General features: G+C 43.7%; 1 protein-coding gene across 1 annotated transcript in view; it reads right to left on the bottom strand.

The window, feature by feature from the left end:
• Window positions 1-21833, bottom strand: part of MRPL13 (mitochondrial ribosomal protein L13) — a 49397-nt gene that overhangs the window by 620 nt on the left and 26944 nt on the right. Inside the window, exon 6 of the mRNA XM_015412028.1 lies at window positions 20448-20569. Within this exon, the coding sequence (XP_015267514.1) occupies window positions 20448-20569 (122 nt within the window). The remainder of the gene's footprint in view (window positions 1-20447; window positions 20570-21833) is intronic.

The raw sequence follows: 21833 nt of genomic DNA on the forward strand, positions 1-21833 counted from the left end.
ACTCCTTTGCATGTTAGGCCACACACCCCTAATGTAGCCAATCCTAATGAGTTCCTGCTGTTGGGTGTGGCCTATTATGCTAATGAGTTCTTGCTGGGTGTAGCCAACTTGGGAGCCAGCCGGAACTCCGTTCCTGTGCGTTCCTGCCCAAAAATAGCCCTGGTTATTTCAGTTTCCAATAGCCACCTCTGCAGGTAAAAACGAAAACAGAAAAGTGAACTTTTCTAGGAAAAAATATCCTTTATCTAGAGTACTCAGGCTCGCCTCCTCCCACGCTGCTTATTCCACCTGCTATGATCTTCCTCACAAGCCCTGGGCTCTGTGCCCCCCCTTGTCAGAGAGGAGGTGGGTGGCAGTAATGGGCTTTTCCAGTAATGGTTCGCCTGGTGGCCTTGTGCCTATACTATCCTCTTTTGGGCACCAGGCCAAAATGTTTCTGTTTAACCAATATTTTAATTAAGGGGCTGAATCTCTTAAGCACTGACTGAAAACTGTTAAATTCATTTTAAGCTGTTTTGGTAGTTCGCTCTTATGCTCTGGGTGGGTTTTTAATGCTGGGTTTTAACTAACATTTAATGTTTTATGCATTGATTATGCTTAATTTTGTAGACTACCTCAGCCAGGTTTCCTGGAGAGGTGGCATGGGAATTTCTAAATAAATAAATAAATAAACAAACACACTTTGTGCTGCTGTTCCCCCCCCACTCCCCAAAATTACACAAACAAGATAACTAGACAAGTTCAATATATAAGCCAAGGAATATATATCTGTGTGCCTAATATGGTAAGGAAAGCTAGGAAACAGACCACAGAGATTTAACGAACATAATAAGGAAGCCTCCAGTTCTCCTGACCCCACAGAACTTGGGGTTCTGGTGAACAGATGCTAGTTGCTGAAGTTGGCCACAGCTTCGTTCAGCGGCTAAAAATGAAGACAGGCTTCAGAGACCAGTATCTACATGCCCTGCAAGTTCCTCCATGATCTGGAGCCTGAGCCTTGCAGTGTATTCTGAAGAATGACCACATGGAATTCTTCATACGTTGCATGTGTCAGAAACATTCTTTAGGTTTTTAACAAAGGTCGTGCAAAGAGACTCTCCAGGATACCTATACTACGTGGCTTTTACCAGTCAAACGTGAAATTTTACATCACGTTTGCTTCATTAAACTCTTTACTACCAAACCATGTGCTATAATCCACTGCAGTACTGTTAGTGTAGAGTTTCAATGTTGCTCTTCCCTCTTACTCTGTGTTTGCACACTCCTTATATAATCTTGTGCTGACAGCCATAAAAGACAAAGTGACTGGCACTTTAGACCAGAGGTGCTGAACTCATTTGTTACGAGGGCTGCATCTGACATAAATGTCACATGGTCAGGTTGGGCAATGGTGTGCCATAAAATGTAATGCCAGATACCAGAGATATAAACTTTATAAAGGACACAGGCAAACCAAATTAACAATGTTATTTTTTACTCAGAATACACACATGCTTAAAACGTTAACACTCTTACTATATTTCCTTACAGTACCTCCCTGATGCCCACCCTCCCACTTCCACGGCCCGTTACCCATTAGCACTGGGACAGTGTACAGGAACATAATGCACTGTCTCTGTCATCTGCCAATAAATGTAATGACCAGTTTCTCGCAGGTTGGATAAGAGCCCTGGAGGGGCTGTATGTTTGACACCCATGCTTCAGACAGTTTGCTATGTTGCCCTGAGAGCAGACAGGGCCACCTTGGGCTTCCTCAGCACAGCACCTGCAACCTTAAGAAGAAGAAGGGGAAAAGAGAATGGATTTATACCCCCCCTTCCCTACCTGATCCTGCCAACCTAGCAGTTCGAAAGCAAGAAATTGCAAGTAGATAAATAGGGACCACTTCGGTGGGAAGGTAAAAGCGTTCCGTGCGCCTTGGTGTTTAGTCATGCCGGCCACATGACCACAGAGACGTCTTTGGACAGCACTGGCTCTTCGGCTTTGAAACGGAGATGAGCACCGCAACCCTAGAGTCGGACTCAACTGGCTTTCGAGCAATGGAACCTTTACCTTTACTTTTCCCTACCTGAAGGGGTCTCAGAGCAGCTTACAATCCCTTCCCCTTCCCAAAACAGATACTCTGTGAGGTAGGTGGGGCTGAGAGAACTGCCCTTGAGAGAACAGCTCTGAAAGAACTTATGACAGACCCAAGGTCACACCAGCAGCTGCCTGTGGAGGAGTGGGAAATCAAACCTGGCGGCCCAGGGCTCTTTTTGTAGCAGGAACTCCTTTGCATATTAGGCCACACACCCCTAATGTAGCCAATCCTCCAAGAGCTTACAGAGCTCTTCTTACAGGAGCTACTGTAAGCTCTTGGAGGATTGTCTACATTAGGGGTGTGTCGCTTAATATGCAAATGAGTACCTGCTACAAAAAGAGCCCTGCCGGGCTGGTCCTCTCAGATTAGCATCCGCGATCCTAACCACTACAGCAAACTGGCTTAGAGGTAAGGAACGCAAGAAGCCCTCAAATGATAGATCCTCAAGTTTTCCTGCAGCAATAAAATAAGGCACAAGAAGTTAGAAATACTGGAGAACTGGCTGCTGCAGCCCATACTAACACTGTTACATCATTACAAGGAATATATACAAATTTTAAAAGGAGATGTTTAAATTTAACAATGTTTGTACTAATGGCAAGTTTCTCTACAATCCTCTGTCAGATTAATGCTGCCAGGTTTGTTTGTTTGAAAAACATAGCTGTTCTCTACAGTGTAGCACAGGCCAAAAGGCCCAGTCCCTTCTCGAAGAGGCTTTCTGTCTGTATCTTGAAAAGGAGAGAGGGAAGGAAAATGGGGTGAACATGATTTCGTCTGAGGATGGAAGGAGACAGAACTGTCATCCTGATGAGGTCCTGTCTAGAAGAAGGAGGAGGAGAAGGAGATTGGATTTATACCCCGCCCTTCACTACCCAAAGGTGTCTCAGAGCGGGTTACAAACTCCTTTCCCCTCCCCTCCCCACAACAGGCACCCTGTGAGGTAGGTGAGGCTGAGAGAGCTCTTCACAGAAACGACTCTTTTTTTCAAGAATAGTGTCCAATATGTAGGTTTGAGAAAATCAGAGCCTCAATTTCCAACTTTCTAGAAGTCAACGGAGCTTACTAATGAACTGTGTAGGGGGAAAAACTGTTAACAAAAACAAAGGCAATTGAAACTCCCCCCCCCCCCCCCAGCCATTGGTCATTTTCTTGCTTAGCTTTGGCTTTAGGCAGAGCTTTAGGCCCTAGTACTGTTCAGTCCTAAAGAAGATTGCTTTTGGCAGCTATGACCTCAGTGTTTTGCCAAAGGGAATATAGGTTTACAGAACAGAACAACTCCAATCCAAAACGATAGGCTCAGAAAACACTCATAGGATATCCTTATGAGTGACAGGCATACACATCTGAAGTTCTGTCTATGAAATCCCCCTAACAAAAAACCACTAATTATTCTACTGTTGGAACAAATCAGCTAGATCAATGTCACCTAAGGAAGTAAATGACCTTTGCAACTTCAACAAGGAAATGAAGATCTTTTGGAAGAGATCTGGATGAACTGGGGCAAGGAAGACGTTCTTTACAGTGTGCGTGGGATAAGTGGAAGGATTATATGAACTGAGAAAGCCTCCCTCTCCAGTACACAAATACAGTGGGGAGTGCAGATGTTTAGGTTTGCCAGTTAACACACATTCCTACTCTAGACATCAGCTATCTAGCACCAAAACCACAAACAGCTGTGACTGATGTTACTTGCAGGAAATCTATTCTGCTTAGAAAACAATGCCCAAGGGTTCAAGTTCCAACGCACTTTCTCATGGACTCATTCTGTATTCTTGGACAAGCCACAGCTATCCACTTAAGTGGTTGCTTGACAAGGTATTTTGTAAGGGCAAACACAACTGTAAAGCTCTATTAACTACAAGGGAAATTTTCACTTCCTCCAACAGAAGACCTACTTAAGTTAGAAGAAGGCTCCTTAGGCAGGAGGAAGGCTTCAGACACTGCAAAGCGGAGCACTTGGATCCATCCGATTGAAAATTCCAAATCTAAGAGAGGCTAGAGAGTGGGTTTCAGCACTGGGAAAACACTTCTTGATGTAAGACGGGGCCAGTTCCTGCCTCCACCAGTGGAAGGTGGCCTCCCTTGCCTCCCAGAAGGCTCCGGAACTACAGAACAAGCTAACATCCTGTGCTATAGCCAACATGGCAACAAGGAAAACCAGAAGAAGCACATGGCAAACATCCTGATGAGGTCCTGTCTAGTGCCCAACATGTGCCCATAAGCACAGTCCAAATACTCTTTGCCCTCTCAAGAACAGGAATTGAAGGCAAGTCAAAATGTTCTTTTCTCCTTGGGGAGATCAGAGGGCACCATACATCTTTGGGAAGTATAAAAGCAACATTGTCCCCCAGGACAGGCCTTGCAGCCGATGGTGCCAATGCTCAAAATCAATACTCTCTGAATTATCTTTCTCTTTGACCCAAAGAATAGCCTAGGAACACCTAATGTTAAGGAGGTGTGATTTAAGCAATCCCTTGGGTGGAAGACCACAGGGAGCCCCATATAAGACCCCTTCCCTAAGTGCTTCTAGGGAGAAATTTAACTGGGGTCCTTCCTGCAGGCCACCAGAAGATAACTGTGCTTTCCATAAGAAGAGGAAACTGGATTTATACCCCGCCCTTCACTACCCAAAGGAGTCTCAGAGTGGCTTACAATCTCCTTTCCCTTCCCCTCCCCACAACAGTCACCCTGTGAAGTAGGAGGGGCTGAGAGAGCTCTTTTGAGAACTGCTTGTGAGAGAACAGCTGAGAGAGCCTGTGGCTGACCCAAGGTCACACCAGCAGCTGCATGTGGAGGAGTGGGGAATTAGACCCAGTTCTCCCAGATTAGAGTCCACGCTTCTAAACCACTACGCCAAGGAAGCGGCACTTTGCTGAAGCCAGAGATCACCCCCTGGACTTCTGCTCCCATGAACCTTTCTTATTAAGATGGAAAGCAACCAGTTACAAACATCAGTCCTAAAGGTCACTAGCAAGTTCCCTTTGGCCCGTCTGGATCATTTCAGCACTTTGCACAGTTGCAAAGCCAGTGTTTCCAACTTCCATATCTTCACAAAGGAAACAGGGTCTGCTAACTGTGGCCAGTCATGCACGAACATTCATTTCTCTCATCAATATTTACTCAACACACCTAAGGGGCTTAAGTGGAATGCTGAGATCCCCCAAAGCGACTTCGGCTCGAAGAGACAAACCAGCCAGCTACACAGCATTCAAACCAGACACCTACACAGCATTCAAACTGTATTACATACAGCAAGCCTGAACCCAGATTTCTGCCCAAGGAGATACATATGAAAATGTTTTAAATGGGCAACAAAGAGGTGAAGGTGGCAGAGCTGGCACTGTGTTTTTCCAGAGAAAATAGAACGAGCCATCTATCTAGCTTATGATTGTCCTTCTTGGTTCAGACTTATGGTTTTATACATCACAAAATCACAGCAGGTTGCCCCAATCCTAATACTTTTCCAAGATGAGGAATTACCCCCTCCAATACCACACAGGGTCTGCTAACTGTGGCCAGTCATGCACGAACATTCATTTCTCTCATCAATATTTACTCAACACACCTAAGGGGTTTAAATGGAATGCTGAGATCCCCCAAAGCGACTTTGGCTCCAAGAGACAAACCAGCCACCTACACAGCATTCAAACGGTATTACATACAGCAAGCCTGAACCCAGATTTCTGCCCAAGGAGATACATATGAAAATGTTTTAAATGGGCAACAAAGAGGTGAAGGTGGCAGAGCTGGCACTGTGTTTTTCCAGAGAAAATAGAACGAGCCATCTATCTAGCTTATGATTGTCCTTCTTGGTTCAGACTTATGGTTTTATACATCACAAAATCACAGCCGGTTGCCCCAATCCTAATACTTTTCCAAGATGAGGAATTACCCCCTCCAATACCACTTTAAAAAAAGGAATTTGTTGGCGAAACTCACAAGAATGCTTTAACTATTTAAGAGGTAGGAGGAGGTAAGAAGGGGGGAAGTGAAAAAAATGGATATGCAATGCTTTTTGTGAGAAGTATTTCATTACCACGAAACACCCTTCTTGTTTGAGAGGAGGCAGAATAGCTAGCTGTTCTGTATCTCTTGGCTACTGTTGCTCCAACATAAAAAGAAATGGGGCAATCTTGGGGGGGGGGGAAGAGAGATGTGGCGCTGAAGAGCCCAGTGCCAATGCAAATCCTGTCTCTTAAGATTCCAAAATGGTGACCAGCATTAGTGACTGCGTGGGCATGCAGTCTGGACTCTCTGACATGGCTCCACAATGGCGTTCAGCCAACAAGCAACCTATATACAAGGATGGTTCAGACAGAATGCCAAACCAAGCCTCGCTGGCATGAAAGGAATGAATTGGCCTTGGCGCTCTCCTTTCTAATTATGCACACCGAATACATTTTTGACCTGCGTTCCAAACTAGGACTGAGAACCATGCTTCGGAGCTCATAGTCTGGTTTGTGATCCTAGTCTGGATGAGAAATGCAAACCAGAATTTGTTGTCTTCAGTGCAACAGTCAGCTATGGCTTGTGAAAAACTGGAAGCCAATAAATTAACAGCAATGCAAGAGAGGAAGCAGGGAGGGAGGGCCATGTAAGCACAGGCTCCTTGTCTCAGTGCTAACCCCACAGCTGGCATTACCTCCGAAACTATAGAGTGCACACAGCTTCAATTTAATGTTATACAACAAGTAAAGAAGGGAAGGTCCAAGATCCAATCCCTAGCTCTTCTAATTTAAAAGGAGAATGCAAAGCTGAGAGGCCACTGTCTAAAAGTTCAGACCGCCAGTCAAAAGTATGTATTACTGGACTATTAGATACACCAATGGCCTAAACCAATGTAAGGCAGCTGCATCTATTCCAATAGTTGCTATTTTTAAAAATCTGCCAGAAGTTAATAGGACTTCCATATTCCATAGTGTAATGCTCACACACACCTACGATTTTCCCTTGTTGAAACATACTTTTCAATAGGCAGAACAGTTTGGGGAGGGGGGGGAATCAAGGGTTAATTTGCTCAAGAAGCTCTGCTTTAACTAGCAAAAGAAGCCGGTGATAGCATTCTGTCAGGTCTCAACAGAGCTGCTGCAGAGTTCCCTCTGGCAAAACCGCAGGCAGCACATTCCAATCAAGGGGGTCTCTTTTTGCCTAGCAATCTGCTGCAGAACAAATGCAGTGATCTGGCTGATGATGTAAGAGGTGGAGCTATTGGACATGGGGGGAGGGGAGCGGTGTGGTGAAGAGGGCAGCATTTATTTTGCACTAAGAGGACTTTGCAACCTTTTAGGGCAAGGAACATGGTCACACACTCCATTGCTGGCCGTCAAGAGGGCTTCCAGATCCAGTACTATAATATGTAAAGGCAATAAATCTGGGGCAAAAGAGCAAACGGGTCCTCGAAAGAAATCTGGAGCCAAGTCTCTGAATACTACATCAGCTTCTTATCTTACATTCATTATTTTGCGGGGAGGGCGGGGTAAAAATGTTAACAATAAATAAATTTTTTTTACATATTAAATACAACTGAGGAGTTAAAGGTAAAGTTACTGGGCCCCAATCCAGATAAAGCTATCCTTCAATCTGAAACTAATTAAATTTAGAGTTAATTGTGATTAATTTAAGTTTGGTTTCAAACTTTCAATGGATCATACAGGAAAAGGTACAGCATCATTATCATTGTCCATTTTGGTCTATTAGATAACCATCCAGTACCCAAAGCTGTTAATTTTTGTCCCATATGTCTCAAAACAGCTATGACAATAATTTAACAGAAATACTTTATAGGAGATTACAGAAGGTTTATTTAGCAAGCACTATTGTTTGTAGTTCTTTGGCACTTATTTCAAAGTGGAAAACATTAGCTATTTGCAACTACTAATTACTTTTAAAGCACACCAATTCAATACTGACCAACATGGAAGTCAAGAAAAAGAAACATATTTTTCTATCACCCTAATTGTGAAAATTCTGCTATGTAAAGTAGGGAGGGAATTAAAGCATACCAACATTTATCCAAATGGCCTGAGAGAAACAGAATCCAAAAGACACAACATATAAGCCAATATTTGGTTTGGATAAAAAGAAGCACTCACTTTCCTTCTAGATTATAACCAGAGGAGTCTATATAACTGGGAATGTATTATACTACTTCCAAGGGGCCCCAGTAATGGAAGACTCTGAAGTGCATATTACTTGGGGAGAAACAAAACAAAATACCCCCCCAAACTATTTTCCTTCAAAATTCCCTTGCTCTAGGACACCAAGCAACATATTCAATGATGACAATGAACAAAGTCAGTGTCATCAACAACCAATTTTACTGTCAGCTCCATCTCAAAAGCAACCTTTACCTTTATCATGTCTATGGATTTTTTAAATTGCAAACACAGACGTACCAAACCTATTCTGTGGGACTTAAGAAGTTACATCACAGTCAGCCATGTGCATCTGGCGTGACAGCTCTGAAGCCTTCAAAACTGCATTTCCTTCCATTCCTGCCGCCCTAATCAGTGATAAAAGTGACCCCCCCAGCAAAACAGTGAGTGGCAGGTATTCATCACCTTTTTGCCAAGGACAGGTCTAATTTTTCAGACAAGATTTCAGCTCCCATCAACACTGCACGGGGTCAGTGCCTTCCAGCTAATGTATTAGCAGCCTACACCAATGATCTGACACAAAGAGGTATATAATGGGACAAATGTAAAGTTGAAAGGGACACTAATGAGTCTGGACTACAGTTTCTTTAGGGAGTGAGTGAAATTTTTTCCCAGACAGGGAATCAATGCTGACTTGACCTCTCTGCAAATTTAAATAACCATTTTATGTCTGAGGGTTCCTCTCGCACCCACACTTAAATCCACCCCATGGATTCCTGATAGAAATAACTTCAGCTTTTTTACAGCACACAAAATGTTCATGTCATTGGCACCTGAAGGCAATTCCTGCCTTCTAAAGGTTGAAGTAGAAACTCAAATCTTTTGGAGAGCGCTTGCACAGCAATTACTGGCCAGACTATTAAGGCAATTTTATTAGAAATACCTGCTGAGGTTTGTAGACTGCATGGTTCAGCACTAAGGCCGTGAGCTGCTCATGACTCCTGCCCTGTTCCGGCCTGTGGCTCATAGTGAAGGAGGAAGAAAGCAGGAAATCCTTGGGACTGCACTGGCAGGTGTGGTTTCTTCCTGTCTTTTCTGGGGGCTCCCCTCCGAGCGGCTGCCTCCAGCCCAGCAGCCCTTGGCCCAGGTCTCCTCCATTCCTGGGTACTTCTTTCTTCCTCCAGCCAGGTACAGCCTCCCAGAAGCCCCTCGTTGCTGACTCCACTCCCCCCAATTTGGCTCACTTTATCCTTTTAAATGCCTGGCTCGCTAAATACAGGTCCCCTTCAGCATCTCCTTGCCCCTCAACAGCCCAGCTGTCTGTCTGGAACTTCCAGATACCACTTGAACCCTGCGTACCCATTCAAGACAGTCACAGATTCCTTTACAAAGGTAAAGGTTCCCTTGCTCGAAAGCCAGTCGAGTCCGACTCTAGGGATGCGGTGCTCATCTCCGTTTCAAAGCCGAAGAGCCAGCACTGTCCGAAGACATTTCAGTGGTCATGTGGCCGGCATGACTAAACACTAAGGCGCACGGAACGCTGTTACCTTCCCACCAAAGCGGTACCTATTTATCTACTGGCAATTTCTTGCTTTCGAACTGCTAGGTTGGCAGGAACTGGAACTAGAGATGGGAGCTCACTCCGTCATGCGGCACACTCGGGTCTCGAACTGCTGAACTACCGACCTTCCATAGCCTGCAGTTCAGCGTCTTAACCACTTGAGCCACCGCAGCTCCTTCCTTTACAAAGGAAACAGCTAAATTTTAGGGTTGCATTCAGGCAGCAAACGTGATCACTGTTGAGTTAAAGTGTGCACAAACCCAGACTGTAGCTTGGTTTGCACACGTCCTTCACTCCACCCCCCCCCCACCTTTCTTGATTTAGAATCCCAGGTTGTGGAGGGAAGCAAAATCCAAGTTGCCACGACACCTATGGGGACCACGGCTCAGTGGCTGAGCACATGTTTTTACACGCAAGAGGTCTTAAATTCAATCCCCAGGATCAGGAAGCAGGTGATGCAAAAGATACCAAGAAGTGACTGCTAGTCTGAGTGAACAATGCCCTGACAGACCCAGTTATAAGGCAATTTCATGTGTGAGGATGTCACACACTGGAGTTTGATTGAAGCCTTCCCAAATCTGGAAAAGTTCAACCATACTCCATGTGCAAGGGAAAGTCAGAGGGGAACACGTGGGCACAAAAAATGAGCTGCATTTGTACCTGCCACAGACAAACAGGGGTGTCCCGTGGTATATAAATGCAGCCACTATTTAGCCTCCTCTAGGAACTTAACAGTGGGATTTCCTCTGTTGGTTCTCACATCTTTCCTCAATGGGCAAAAGGATAATGGTAATGTGGCCATGACTTCAGAAGAATGATGTGACCCAAAGATGTCCTGTTCAGCTTCTTGAGATGGATCTATTGCACCTAACTCAACAAAAATGATCCCTGTGGGCCCTGACCAAGATAGCCCAGCCAAGCCTGATCTCATCAGATCTCAGAAGCTAAGCAGGGCCGGCCTTGCAAGTACTTGGAGGGGAGACCTCCAAGGAATAACAGGGTTGTAACACAGAGGCAGACAATAGCAAGCTACCTCTGAACATCTCTTGCTTTCAAGTCCCATTAGGGGTCGCCAGAATTGGCTTGACCCGATGGCAAAACGGTGATCCCTGTGAAAAACCCACCATCCACGACAAAGAATGAAAAAGCAAAACAGCTTAAGTTGCTGCATATTAGGCCCAAAATAAATGACACTATGGAGAACTGCAAGAAGCTGCTGAGAGAAGATTCAGAATCCATATTAAGCAAGTTTTCTGGGAGACAAATGCGCACGAGCAATAATTTAGGTTTAATGAATCTGGCCACGGTATGGCATATGATAATTACGAAGCCACCTTCCAGACTTCTAATTTAATCCTCCACCTACCTCCCCACAAAATTTTATTTCTAGAACAGAGTTTTGCAAGTGGGTTATTGCTAGGGGCAAAAAATTATTCTCAGAATGAAACGTCTCTCTTTAAAAGAGAACAACTTTTGCAGTGGACCAATGGCCTTTACCATTTTACATTCAATGATGTTTTGACAGCTTCCCATTTTCATATAATAACAATTCTATCAGTCAATCCTAAAAGAAATCAACCGTGACTGTTCCCTGGAAGACCAGATAATGAAACTGAAGCTCAAATACTTTGGCCACCAAATGAGAAGGGAGCCCTCACTGGAGAAGACCCTGATGCTGGGAAAGATTGAAGGTCAAAGAAGACGGGGACAGCAAAGGATGAGATGGTTAGACAGTGTCATAGATGCAACGAACATGAAATTGAGCCAACTTCAGAGGACGGCGGAAGACAGGAAGGCCTGGCGGGATCTGGTCCATGGGGTCGCGAAGAGTCGGACTCGACTGTGCAACTGAACAACAACAAACATTTGTTTATTGATGCTATTTTTAGTCCACCTTTCTCACTGAGATGCAAGGCGGCTTACTCAGTGCAAGTCAACGGAATCAGCAGGATGCAATACCCAAACAATGCAATAGGATTTGGATTGCAGAAGTCTGAACCAAAGCATAAGCACTAACAAGACACATTAAATGAGCAAGGGGCAACCCACTCCTAGGCAACTCCCACTGTTGACTGAAGATGTTCTTCAGGTAGCCACAGACCATGCTGCTGATTCCTCGACAGCCACCAAAACAGTCCTTCCAGACTCCACTTTCGGTTGGTCCCTTGGCCCTGGGGTGCTTATGCTTATGCGCACCTGCAGGAGAGTGAGGCCTGTCTGCAGCAAAACTATCCCCTGAGCCCACAAAGAGCTCTGAGGCCCATGAGCTACAGATATTCACTGTGGCAACTGTTTGGACCAATCCTCACCACGGGATAGGTGAGCAATGAATTTGACACAGTTGCAGAAGTTTTAGCAGGTCCAGGCTTCCCCAGGTCAGGTTCACTAACACCGTTCAAGGAACGTCAGTGTGTACGTATTGGGGTATTGGGGGGGGTGCCTGCGAGGCTCTGGTTACCCCAGCAGGTTGGACATTTATCGGCGGGTTTTTATGTTAGCGAGATTCAATCTTTTCCCTTCCGCTGTGGTCTTAGGCAGATATAGGGGTATCCCCTATAGGGACAGAACCTGCAATTGCCTCTATAGTGAACCTGATTCAGTTGCTCATATTCTTCTACGCTGTTCCCAATATTCTATTATGCGTAGCCATCTGATTAGCCCCCATTTACCTACCACAAGGAATCCGACTGACAAAGATCTTAAAATTCTATTGTCTGATAAGTCCAAGGCACTTACTTTGTCTGTTGCCGAATTCTTAGCCTATGTCTGGAAGCTTAGGGTAAGGGCGTACAAGTCTTAATCCTCCTGTGTTCTCTAGAATTGTTATATTTTTAACTGTGTATATTATTTACGAGAAGCTTCTAGAAGATCTTTTGTTGGGGCAGCTTGGTGTAATTTGCCGTGACCTATTAATTTGTTTATTTTTCTAACTGTTTCACTGCCCTTTCTGTTGCTGTGTTATGCCAATAAAGGTTTATGTATGTGTGTGTAGGTTGGACAAGGGACCTAAAATGAGACTAGGGAATCCCCTGCAACACCTCTTCCCAAGCTGATTTGCACTCCCCATTTGCACTGGTTTCTTAAACTCGTTCTTCTGAAAAACAAAAGCCCAACATGTATATCTGAAGCACAACAGCTTGGTGTAGTGGTTAAGAGCAGTGGACTCTAATCTGGAGAACTGCAGCCAGCTGGGGGACCTTGGGTCAGTCACAGTTCTCTCAGAGCTCTCTCAGCTCCACCTGCCTCACACGGTGTCTGTTGTGATGAGAGGAAGGGAAGGAGATTGTAAGCCTCTCTGAGATTCCAAGTGAAGGGCGGGGTATAAATCCAACTCTTCTTCTTCACCATGGTTAAGAGATGGGAGTGAGCCACTGAACTGTCTCTCTCTTCCTGCAGTCTCTTCCCAGGATCTGAAGATGGTGCCAACAGATTCTTTAACCACAGGAATAGGGGACGGACAACAACCCATCTTGTTCTAGATCAAATGATCAGACCCATTGTCTGTGCCAGCCCAAGAAATGCTAGATAAGGGGGGGGGGACACTTTGTGCGCCAACATTTTGAGGTCAAATCTGGTCTAAATTACTCTGCTTCAGCAGCTAAAAATCTAGCCCATTATTTCCTAGTTTTCAGCTGTAAAAACCCATTGTGCCTAATGTACAATGATTCCATCTCTATAAGAATACCGCACACACAGGAATGTGGTATTATTACTAGCTGATGACAGCAGTACAGCCTCATAATAAAATGTCATTGCCTATCTTTCATGCTCCCTTAATAAACTACATTTTCAATAGTTTTTCTTTAGGGTTCTGCACCACCTGCTTGTAGATAATTACAGTAAAACAGTCTGTATTTTAAACTTTGGTGGTGGAAGGTGCCGTCAAGTCACATTCGACTTAAGGGAAATCCATAGGGTTTTCGAGGCAATTAACGTTAAGAGGTGGTTTGCTGCTGTAATGACTCCAGAATTCCTTGGTGGTCTCCCATCCAAATACTAACCAAGGTCAGCCCTGCTTAGCTTCCAGGATCTGACGAGATTAGGCTAGCCTGAGCCATCCAGACCAGGGCATTTAAAACTTTATTATGAAACATTTTGCGGTTGTTAAAGTGTTAAACATAATATCAATAAAGTAAAACTCATCTCTCTCACCCTTAGAAGTTGCCCCTTTAAGTATAAGGGGAGGGGGGGAAATCAAGATTATCTTGGAAAACGAAAAGTATTAATTTCTTGCTTATATGCTATTCCAAAGTCAGTATGATCATCATTTGTTCATTATACTAAAACTATATGGAGGTTAACAGTTTTGAGTTAGATACCGTTCACCTAACCTTTCCAGCTGAAAGGAAAGAAAAGAAAAAAGAAGGGTCCCCTTTGACCAGCAAAAAAGCTATGCAGGGGACCGTGGGACTCACACTGACAAAAGTCAGGTGCAATGGGGGCTTTTGTAAGGAGGGGAACTGGAGAGCACTGACAAAGCTGCCTGGATCCAACTCAAAATCTTACATTTAAGTAGCAAGGAATAAGAATACAAGACCTACTATTCTAAATCTGACAGTCTCTCTCTCTCTCCTTCCCTCCATTCTATCTACGATGGAATGTTATCCATGTGTCTTTTAATATCCTTCTTTGAACCAACTAATCCTCTTATTTTTGAGAAATGTTCCCCCTTTCAGAATAAATATGATTTTCTCACCTGCTGTCTGCCTTCCTACCTTAAGAACACAAGTAGGGCCTGCTTGATATGACCAGAGGTCCATCTAGTCCAGCATACCATTTCACACAGTGGCCAGCCAGTTGCCCTGGAGGTCCAACAAACAGGCACAGAGGCTGAGGCCTTCCCTTGAAGCTGCCTCCCAGTACTGTTATTCAGAGGTTTGCTGTCTCTGTAGAGGAAGGCTTCCTTCAGCCACTGTGGCTAACAGCCACTGACAGACCTCTCCTCCATCAATCTGTCTAACCACCTTTTAAAAGCCACCTACACTTGTGGCCATCTCCAACTCCATGGCCATGAATTCCACAGTTCAATTGCTTCTTGAGTATAGAGCAGTTGCAGCTCCCTCCTTTCTCAAATGACCACAACTACGAAAGATGTGCAAGTGTGTCAGGCCACCAGCAGCTGCCTAATTTTTCTTTGGCTTCTCTAGACAGTACTGATTTTCCAGCTTTGGTACTCCACAAGAAGCCTCACAGGAACTCATGGTCTCCTTGTCCCGTACTAATGTATGGATGACTTCTTGGACAGAGTCACCAGCAACCCTACCCTAGGAGGCAGAGCAAAAATGGTAGTCTTGCAATATAGTCATGGTCTGGATCATGCCCCTGAGCCCTATACTTAGAAACAGAAGAAAGTGCTGAAGAATTTACTGGAAGAAACAAAACATCACCAGATGTAGCACCATGAAAAGGCATTCAAAAATATCATGTCCTGAATTGCTTAACTGACTTATTTTCACTGAGTAATTCTCCTGCTTCAGTTCTTTCTGTATTGTTCTAATTACAACTCTGCATAAACTATTTTACGGCATTTTATGATCACCCTGTGCCATTCAGCAGGTACTGCATATATGCTTTAGCTGACAAGAACAAAGGCTGTATTTGCAGCTGGAATTCTAACTGGAGAAAAAGGTTAGGAAGGAAAGCAATATAATACTTAAGAGAGAAATCATGGGATTAACTTTAAACAGCTGAAAGGCTTAAATGTGGATTTGCTGACCTTTCAGGATTTTTTTTAAGACAACATATTAGAATACTGTTCTGTCAGTCTGGCTCTTTGCCACTGGGCAAAACCTTCATCTCCAAAGGAAAGCAAGTACCTCTTTTCAAGTACCTCTTTGCGTAAGCATTCCTCTAGGGGAAAAATAAGTTCTATTCAGGTTGCCACAGCTTGCAAGCAAAGCATTTAGTAATTTTGTACCCCCTGGAGTACACAGCTCCAGCAACAGAGGAGTTCAGTGCCTCTTTACTTCTCTCCACTGTACAGACTACTATTGGTTCAGGAAAGTAATCCTGGAATACAGAATTTCCAAATGCAACATTTGTTGAGAAGTTTATTAACTGCAGCATTCATAAGCATGCTTGAGGATTAAGGAAGGCTTATTCAGTGGCTCAAACCAGTTTAGGTTCAACGGACAGGATACAAAATTTAGTAGCTTTATTTAAAATTCAAGTTTTTAAAAACCTTCATCTTAATTTACTTTCTGCCCTTTCCATGTCCAGGAATGAAGTAAAAAAGTAAAAAAGCTTTCATTTCAATTGTCTGATGCAACATCTCTATTCACGGTGAAAAGAGGAAAATATAAAATATTGCTGTATCTTGACCAGGTGGGCTAAAACACATATCCAGACCTTTAGTGTCAAACAGGACCTTTAAGATGAACAAAAAAGTAGCTAATTCTCAGCACCTTTTTTGTTCTTCGTAACAACCAATACTGCAATTGCAGTTTTTAGCATCTCAAGTAACACATACCCCCTAATCCATTTTAAACATGTTTGTGAAATGCAAACACACACACCAACATAAATCTTAGCTTCCTTACTTTTTAATCTTTCCTTCTTTTGAGTGAATATAACCTCCATTTCCTAAAATCCTCACAGCAAGCGAGTGATGTCTGCCGCAAGGAGATAGTCGTTTCTATAGTACTGGGACAGCCTCCCATTTAAGCTAACTTCTAATCAAAGAGGCTTCTCTTTTAGAAACTGCTCAGAAACTCACAGGCTCACACCAGGAGGGTATTCCCATAAATCCACAAAAACACTTTTGTATCTCAAGTATAACAACCAAATGATTGCAGTAGGCTACCTCAATGATTGCTCCTGTTCCAATTTTGGGAGACAGAAGGGGCAATTAAAAAAAATAATCAACGGACCTTATTATCTTGCTGCTAAAGATGGTCCTGCAGCACTGGGTGAGGACAAGGATAGGGTATGCCATTAATCAGAACTGCTTATATTGAAGTGACTGACAGAAGGCATGTCAGCCTTTTGCCAAATGACACACACTAACATGGGCTACAGGAGAGTTTGAAAACGTTCATGCATTCCCTAGTAATACTACCTAGTACTCATGCAGCTGATTTCAAATGCTCCTTTCAATACATTCTTACATCAGCACTGTAGGCTGTATCACTGCCTCCCTCCCCCCCTGGAGATAGAACAGAAGCTAGCAGAAAACCACCTGTCGAGTCGAAGCCTGCCATGTGAACGGAACCAAAATGTCAGACACCCTGTGAGGTAGGTGCGGCTGAGAGAGCACTTTCAAGGAAGGCTCTTGAGAAAACAGCTCTGAGAGAACTTGAGACTGACCCAAGGTCACATCAGTAGCTGCATGTAGGGAATCAAACCCAGTTCTCCCAGATTAGAGTCCGTAATCCTAAACTGTGGAGTCTTGTGAGCAAAAATTCTACTTGGTGAGCTACTGGCATTAAAGTTGTGAGTGAGCGATTTGGCTGCTGCATAAATCAGTCTGCTCTGGAGCCATCCTTTCTGAGCTAAGACAAAAATCTGTGAGCTGGACGCTAAAAAACTGTGAGCTAGCGCACACTAACTCACCTTAGAGGGAACACTGATCCTAACCCAAACTCACTCCTGATCACTACAACAAACTACTGCCCCCCCCCCGTTACGACGGGCGTGTGCGCAACCCTTTCAACGAGTACGAGTGCGGTTCGTGGTACGCCCGCGCCATGCTCTCAGGAGGTTGGGGGAAGTGCACATTCGCTCTCTGAAGAAGCAAAGTAAGTGGGGCCAGTCCCACAGAAGCGTCTTCTGACGCATGATTTACCCTGGGGTGGGTTATTTGGTTCTTGCCTTTCCTCAAGACAGCTGGAGCGGAAGGGGCCTGTAATTTTCCACCTGAAACGGTGCCTAATATTTACAACTGAAGACAGACACCTTTAATGCACTACCTAAATTATAAGCTCTCCTGCTAAGTACAATTTTTGCACGTAATAACCACACTGCATCTCTCTACGTTAAATCAGATGGCTTCCTGTAACCTCCTTGTAATTGGGATGATAATAGATGTCAGTTTCACAGCCTAACATTGCAAAGGCCCAAATTTAACAAGGGTTTTATTAAAACACCCTCTGCCTTACTTTTCTGAATAATGAAACAGTTTGGCAAGATCGGTATCAATCTGGCTGGATAACTCATATCCAGTTTTGTATCCAGATATTTCCCAAACTATTCTTTCTTCACTCAGGATTCTTGCGTGCAGGGTATTTTGTGCTGTAATCGCTTCATCTTGCTTATGTGAGAGGAAATTTTGTGCTTTCCCACCATTTCTCAGTAGAAGGAAGAACAGCTCTTTTGATTTCCCCAAATTCCTTTTGAGGTTTAAGCAATGTTAAAGCAAAACACATTTTCAAGGCAAGTCAAAAAGACTGCAACTAATAGCTATATACTGGTAATTTCTAGGGATGATTGTAAAATCCTAGTAGGGCAGACTTCACAACTGAATCCTGTCCCTTCCCCATCAGATTTAATCTTTGGATTGAAACCCCAAACCTTGGGACACCTGATGAGCAGTCCAATAAGCATCGGTAATCAGATGGGTTTCCTGCTTCCTTGCCTCCTAACTACATATTATGAAAAACCCAATAAGTAAAAAAATTATATACACACACACACAAAATGTGAATTAGACCAAGTTATCCAATACTACCTACATTTATGCAAAACTGAATGTGTATGTATGTGTGTAGAGCACTTTTTGAGCACAAAAAATTGTTTCTCACACTCCCACTCAGTAAACAACCCTGTAAGGTACTACTTCATTATAATTCCTTTCTTAAATATGGGATATGTGTGTTGAAATAACTGTATTTTGTTCAAGGCCACCCAGTGAGCTCACGGCTGTAGCAAACTCTGGGTTGTCTTGGTCACTATGTTACATCAGCTGATTGAAACACAAAGTGCTTCAGGGAATGGAAGCACTTGGACCATCACAGAATTTTGATCCCTTCATAATTACTCCATGATCAGCAGCCTGGATAGCTCCGTTTGCAAGCAAGCAAGCAAGCAAGCAAGCAAGCAAGCAAGCAAGCAAGCAAGGAAGGAAGGAAGGAAGGAAGGAAGGAAGGAAGGAAGGAAGGACCTTCAATAATAAGGTCAAAACTGAGCTGATTCCAGCTCTGAGGACTTTCTCTCCCCCATTCTGGGGGGATAAAAATCTAATAAAATAAATAAATAAATCCTAGACAGTTTCATTACGTCCCTCTTTCTATCTGATCCAGGAGATACTAATGCACTGAGTTTTCCTGTATTCTAGCTACAACTGGTGGGCAGTGTTCCCTCTAAGCTGAGTTAGTGTGCGCTAGCTCAGTTTTTTAGCCACCGGCTCACACATTTTTGTCTTAGCTCAGGAAGGATGGCTCCAGAACAAACCAATTTATGCAGTAGCCAAACTGCCTGCTCACAACTTTAATACCAGCAGCTCACAAAGCAGAATTTGTGCTCACAAGACTCAAAGGCTTAGAGGGAGCATTGCTGGTGGGTAGCCGGGGTTGGTCTGAAGTAGCGGAACACTGGGCTCAAACTTTGTTCTAAGTAATTACAGTACACAATTATCTTCAGTATCATGAAAAGGCATGGATACATGCATACTATACTGGTGAATGGCCAAGGAATGTTTCAAGTCTGGAGAGCATGCCATTTGCTCCTCAGATGGACTTCAGATATGGGCGGAACCATGTTGGAGGTGTATTGCCAATATCGACTGCTGATCCTGACTTCCATGATCACTTTTATAAACACTGTCTCTTAGTAAAAAACCTGCCTGCGGCAACTAAAGCAACAATTACAGTGACAGTGAAACAACGCAGAAAATATCCTTATTTCACCAAAGCCTGTGTGCTCTGTATGAGCGGCATCAACTTAGCTGCCCTTATCTTCAGATATGGGCGGAACCATGTTGGGGGTGTATTGCCAATATCGACTGCTGATCCCGACTTCCATGATCACTTTTATAAACACTGCCTCTTAGTAAAAAACCTGCCTGCGGCAACGTAAAGCAACAATTACAGTGACAGTGAGACAACGTGGAAAACATCCTTATTTCACCAAAGCCTGTGTGCTCTGTATGGGCGGCATCAACTTAGCTGCCCTTAAGAGGCACCTCTGACGTGAATATTGATGTGAGCAACTGTTTCAAGATGCCAGCCTGATTAGGTAAGGGAAATTTAATCAGATCTGTGCCTCCTCCTCTTTGTGTTTTATATTCAGGTCTCCAATGGAATGCCTTACCAATGAGGATTTTCAGGACTGTAACCTAACCCTGGTAAGCCTGCTTTTTTCCCTATCAAAGATACTCCACACAAAATCATGCCACTGTGTTTGCTTTTACAGAGAATGCAATCGTGTTTACTGATGACTGTTCTGAAAATTGCACCCCAGAGGGTGAAGAGATTATTTGATTTTGTTTGTGTACCCATTATTTCTTGAACCAGCTTTAAGATCACCCAGTTCTTTTATTTACTCCAGATACACAGAACATTTAAAAAAAAAAAATAAGAAAAAAGGGTAACAGAAATCAATTGCTTAAAATAATCCAAAACATGAAGGAACGTACCTCCACATTCAAAAGCACTGTCTGCCTCAAAGGCATACTTAAAGCACGTCTTATCTACTTAAAGGATAATGAATTCTTTAAAAGCTAATCTATCACATAAGCAGTCATAAACACCCCTTTCAAGGACTATTAGACACTTACGGAGTCCAGACCCTTGGAAAAGCATTGATTTCCTCTTGTGTGTATTCATTTAACCTCTTGGGCACTTTGCGGGGCTGCGGAAGCAATTCTACCAAATTCTTATGTATTTCTTCAGGAATATCCTGTGGGGGATGACAAGACAAAATTCCAAAGTCCATCCTGAACTCTTTATTCACATCATTCACTTTCCGAAAGGAACCCCCCTCCCAAAACCCATTTCGGTTATGCATAATTCTTAGAACATTATTAGTTTTGTTTTGACTCAGGCCACATGCAGATGTCATGACAGAGAGAGAGGTTTGTCCAGGATGGGGGCATGAACACAACTTGTTGCTGTGTGCCACACACTCCACTTGTACAGCCTATTGTCATGTGCAGTGGCATGAAGTGTGATTGAAAATGAAAAAAAAAAGAAGTTCAATTGAAAACTATATTGGGAAGTCATTCGTCAAGATCCAATTTGCTGTGACATCTGAATGCAGGTGCCTTGGCAAACTACTGTCTGCTTCCCTTCACAAATGGGCATTTTAAACTAGCCATTAGACCATGATTTAGAACCCTGGTTCATGGTGGGACAAAACTCTGATTTGCTGGCACCCGCACTGAGGTGTCCCGGCAAACTGGAACCTGACCGGAAGCTTCATAAGCCAGGGAGTTTTCAGTCACCCTCTGTGCACAAGGGGAGGGCTGGTGCAAGCACTTAGACATAAAATCAAGCTGTGTTGGTGCCCCCTGTAGACAGACTTGTTTCTTGCCATGTCTAAGTGCAGCCTTAGCCTTTATCTGATTACTCTAAATAAAAAATGACGGACATGAGAGATCAATACCAAGAACAACTGTATAGTCCATTTAACCCAAAGGCTGCAGGACACATGACAAACAATGGTGGGTTTAAATCTCCCGCCACGGTCCCATTGGTCCCCCAGTGGAGGGACCAGGAGCCTAGGCCCCATTGTTCTTCCAGAGTCAAGCTCTGGGGTATTCGCTGTCCCTGGTGGCAGTCAGCGGACACAACATCAGCCAAGGGCAATGTTGCATGACAGCTCCATTTTGCTAATGGAATTTTTGATGTGTAACATGTTGCTTTACCCCAGGGCTGGCCAAACTTGCTTAACATAAGAGCCACATAGAATAAACATCAGATATTTGAGAGTCGCAAGATATGAACAAATATCACACACGCTTTTTATTGGACAACATGCAAATTTGCTTTTTTAACATTAAATGATATTGCCAAAAATAAAAATAACAGAGGTAAAACAGATATTGATAATGATATTTATTTGTCCAATGATATTTATTTTCACAGAGAGAGAGAGAGAGAGAGAGAGAGAGAGAGAGAGAGAGAGAGAGAGAGAGAGAGGGAGAGAAAGAGAGAGAAAAAGA

Source organism: Gekko japonicus, unplaced genomic scaffold (assembly GCF_001447785.1).
Source record: "Gekko japonicus isolate JY-2015 unplaced genomic scaffold, Gekko_japonicus_V1.1 scaffold906, whole genome shotgun sequence".
Lineage (NCBI taxonomy): Eukaryota > Metazoa > Chordata > Lepidosauria > Squamata > Gekkonidae > Gekko > Gekko japonicus.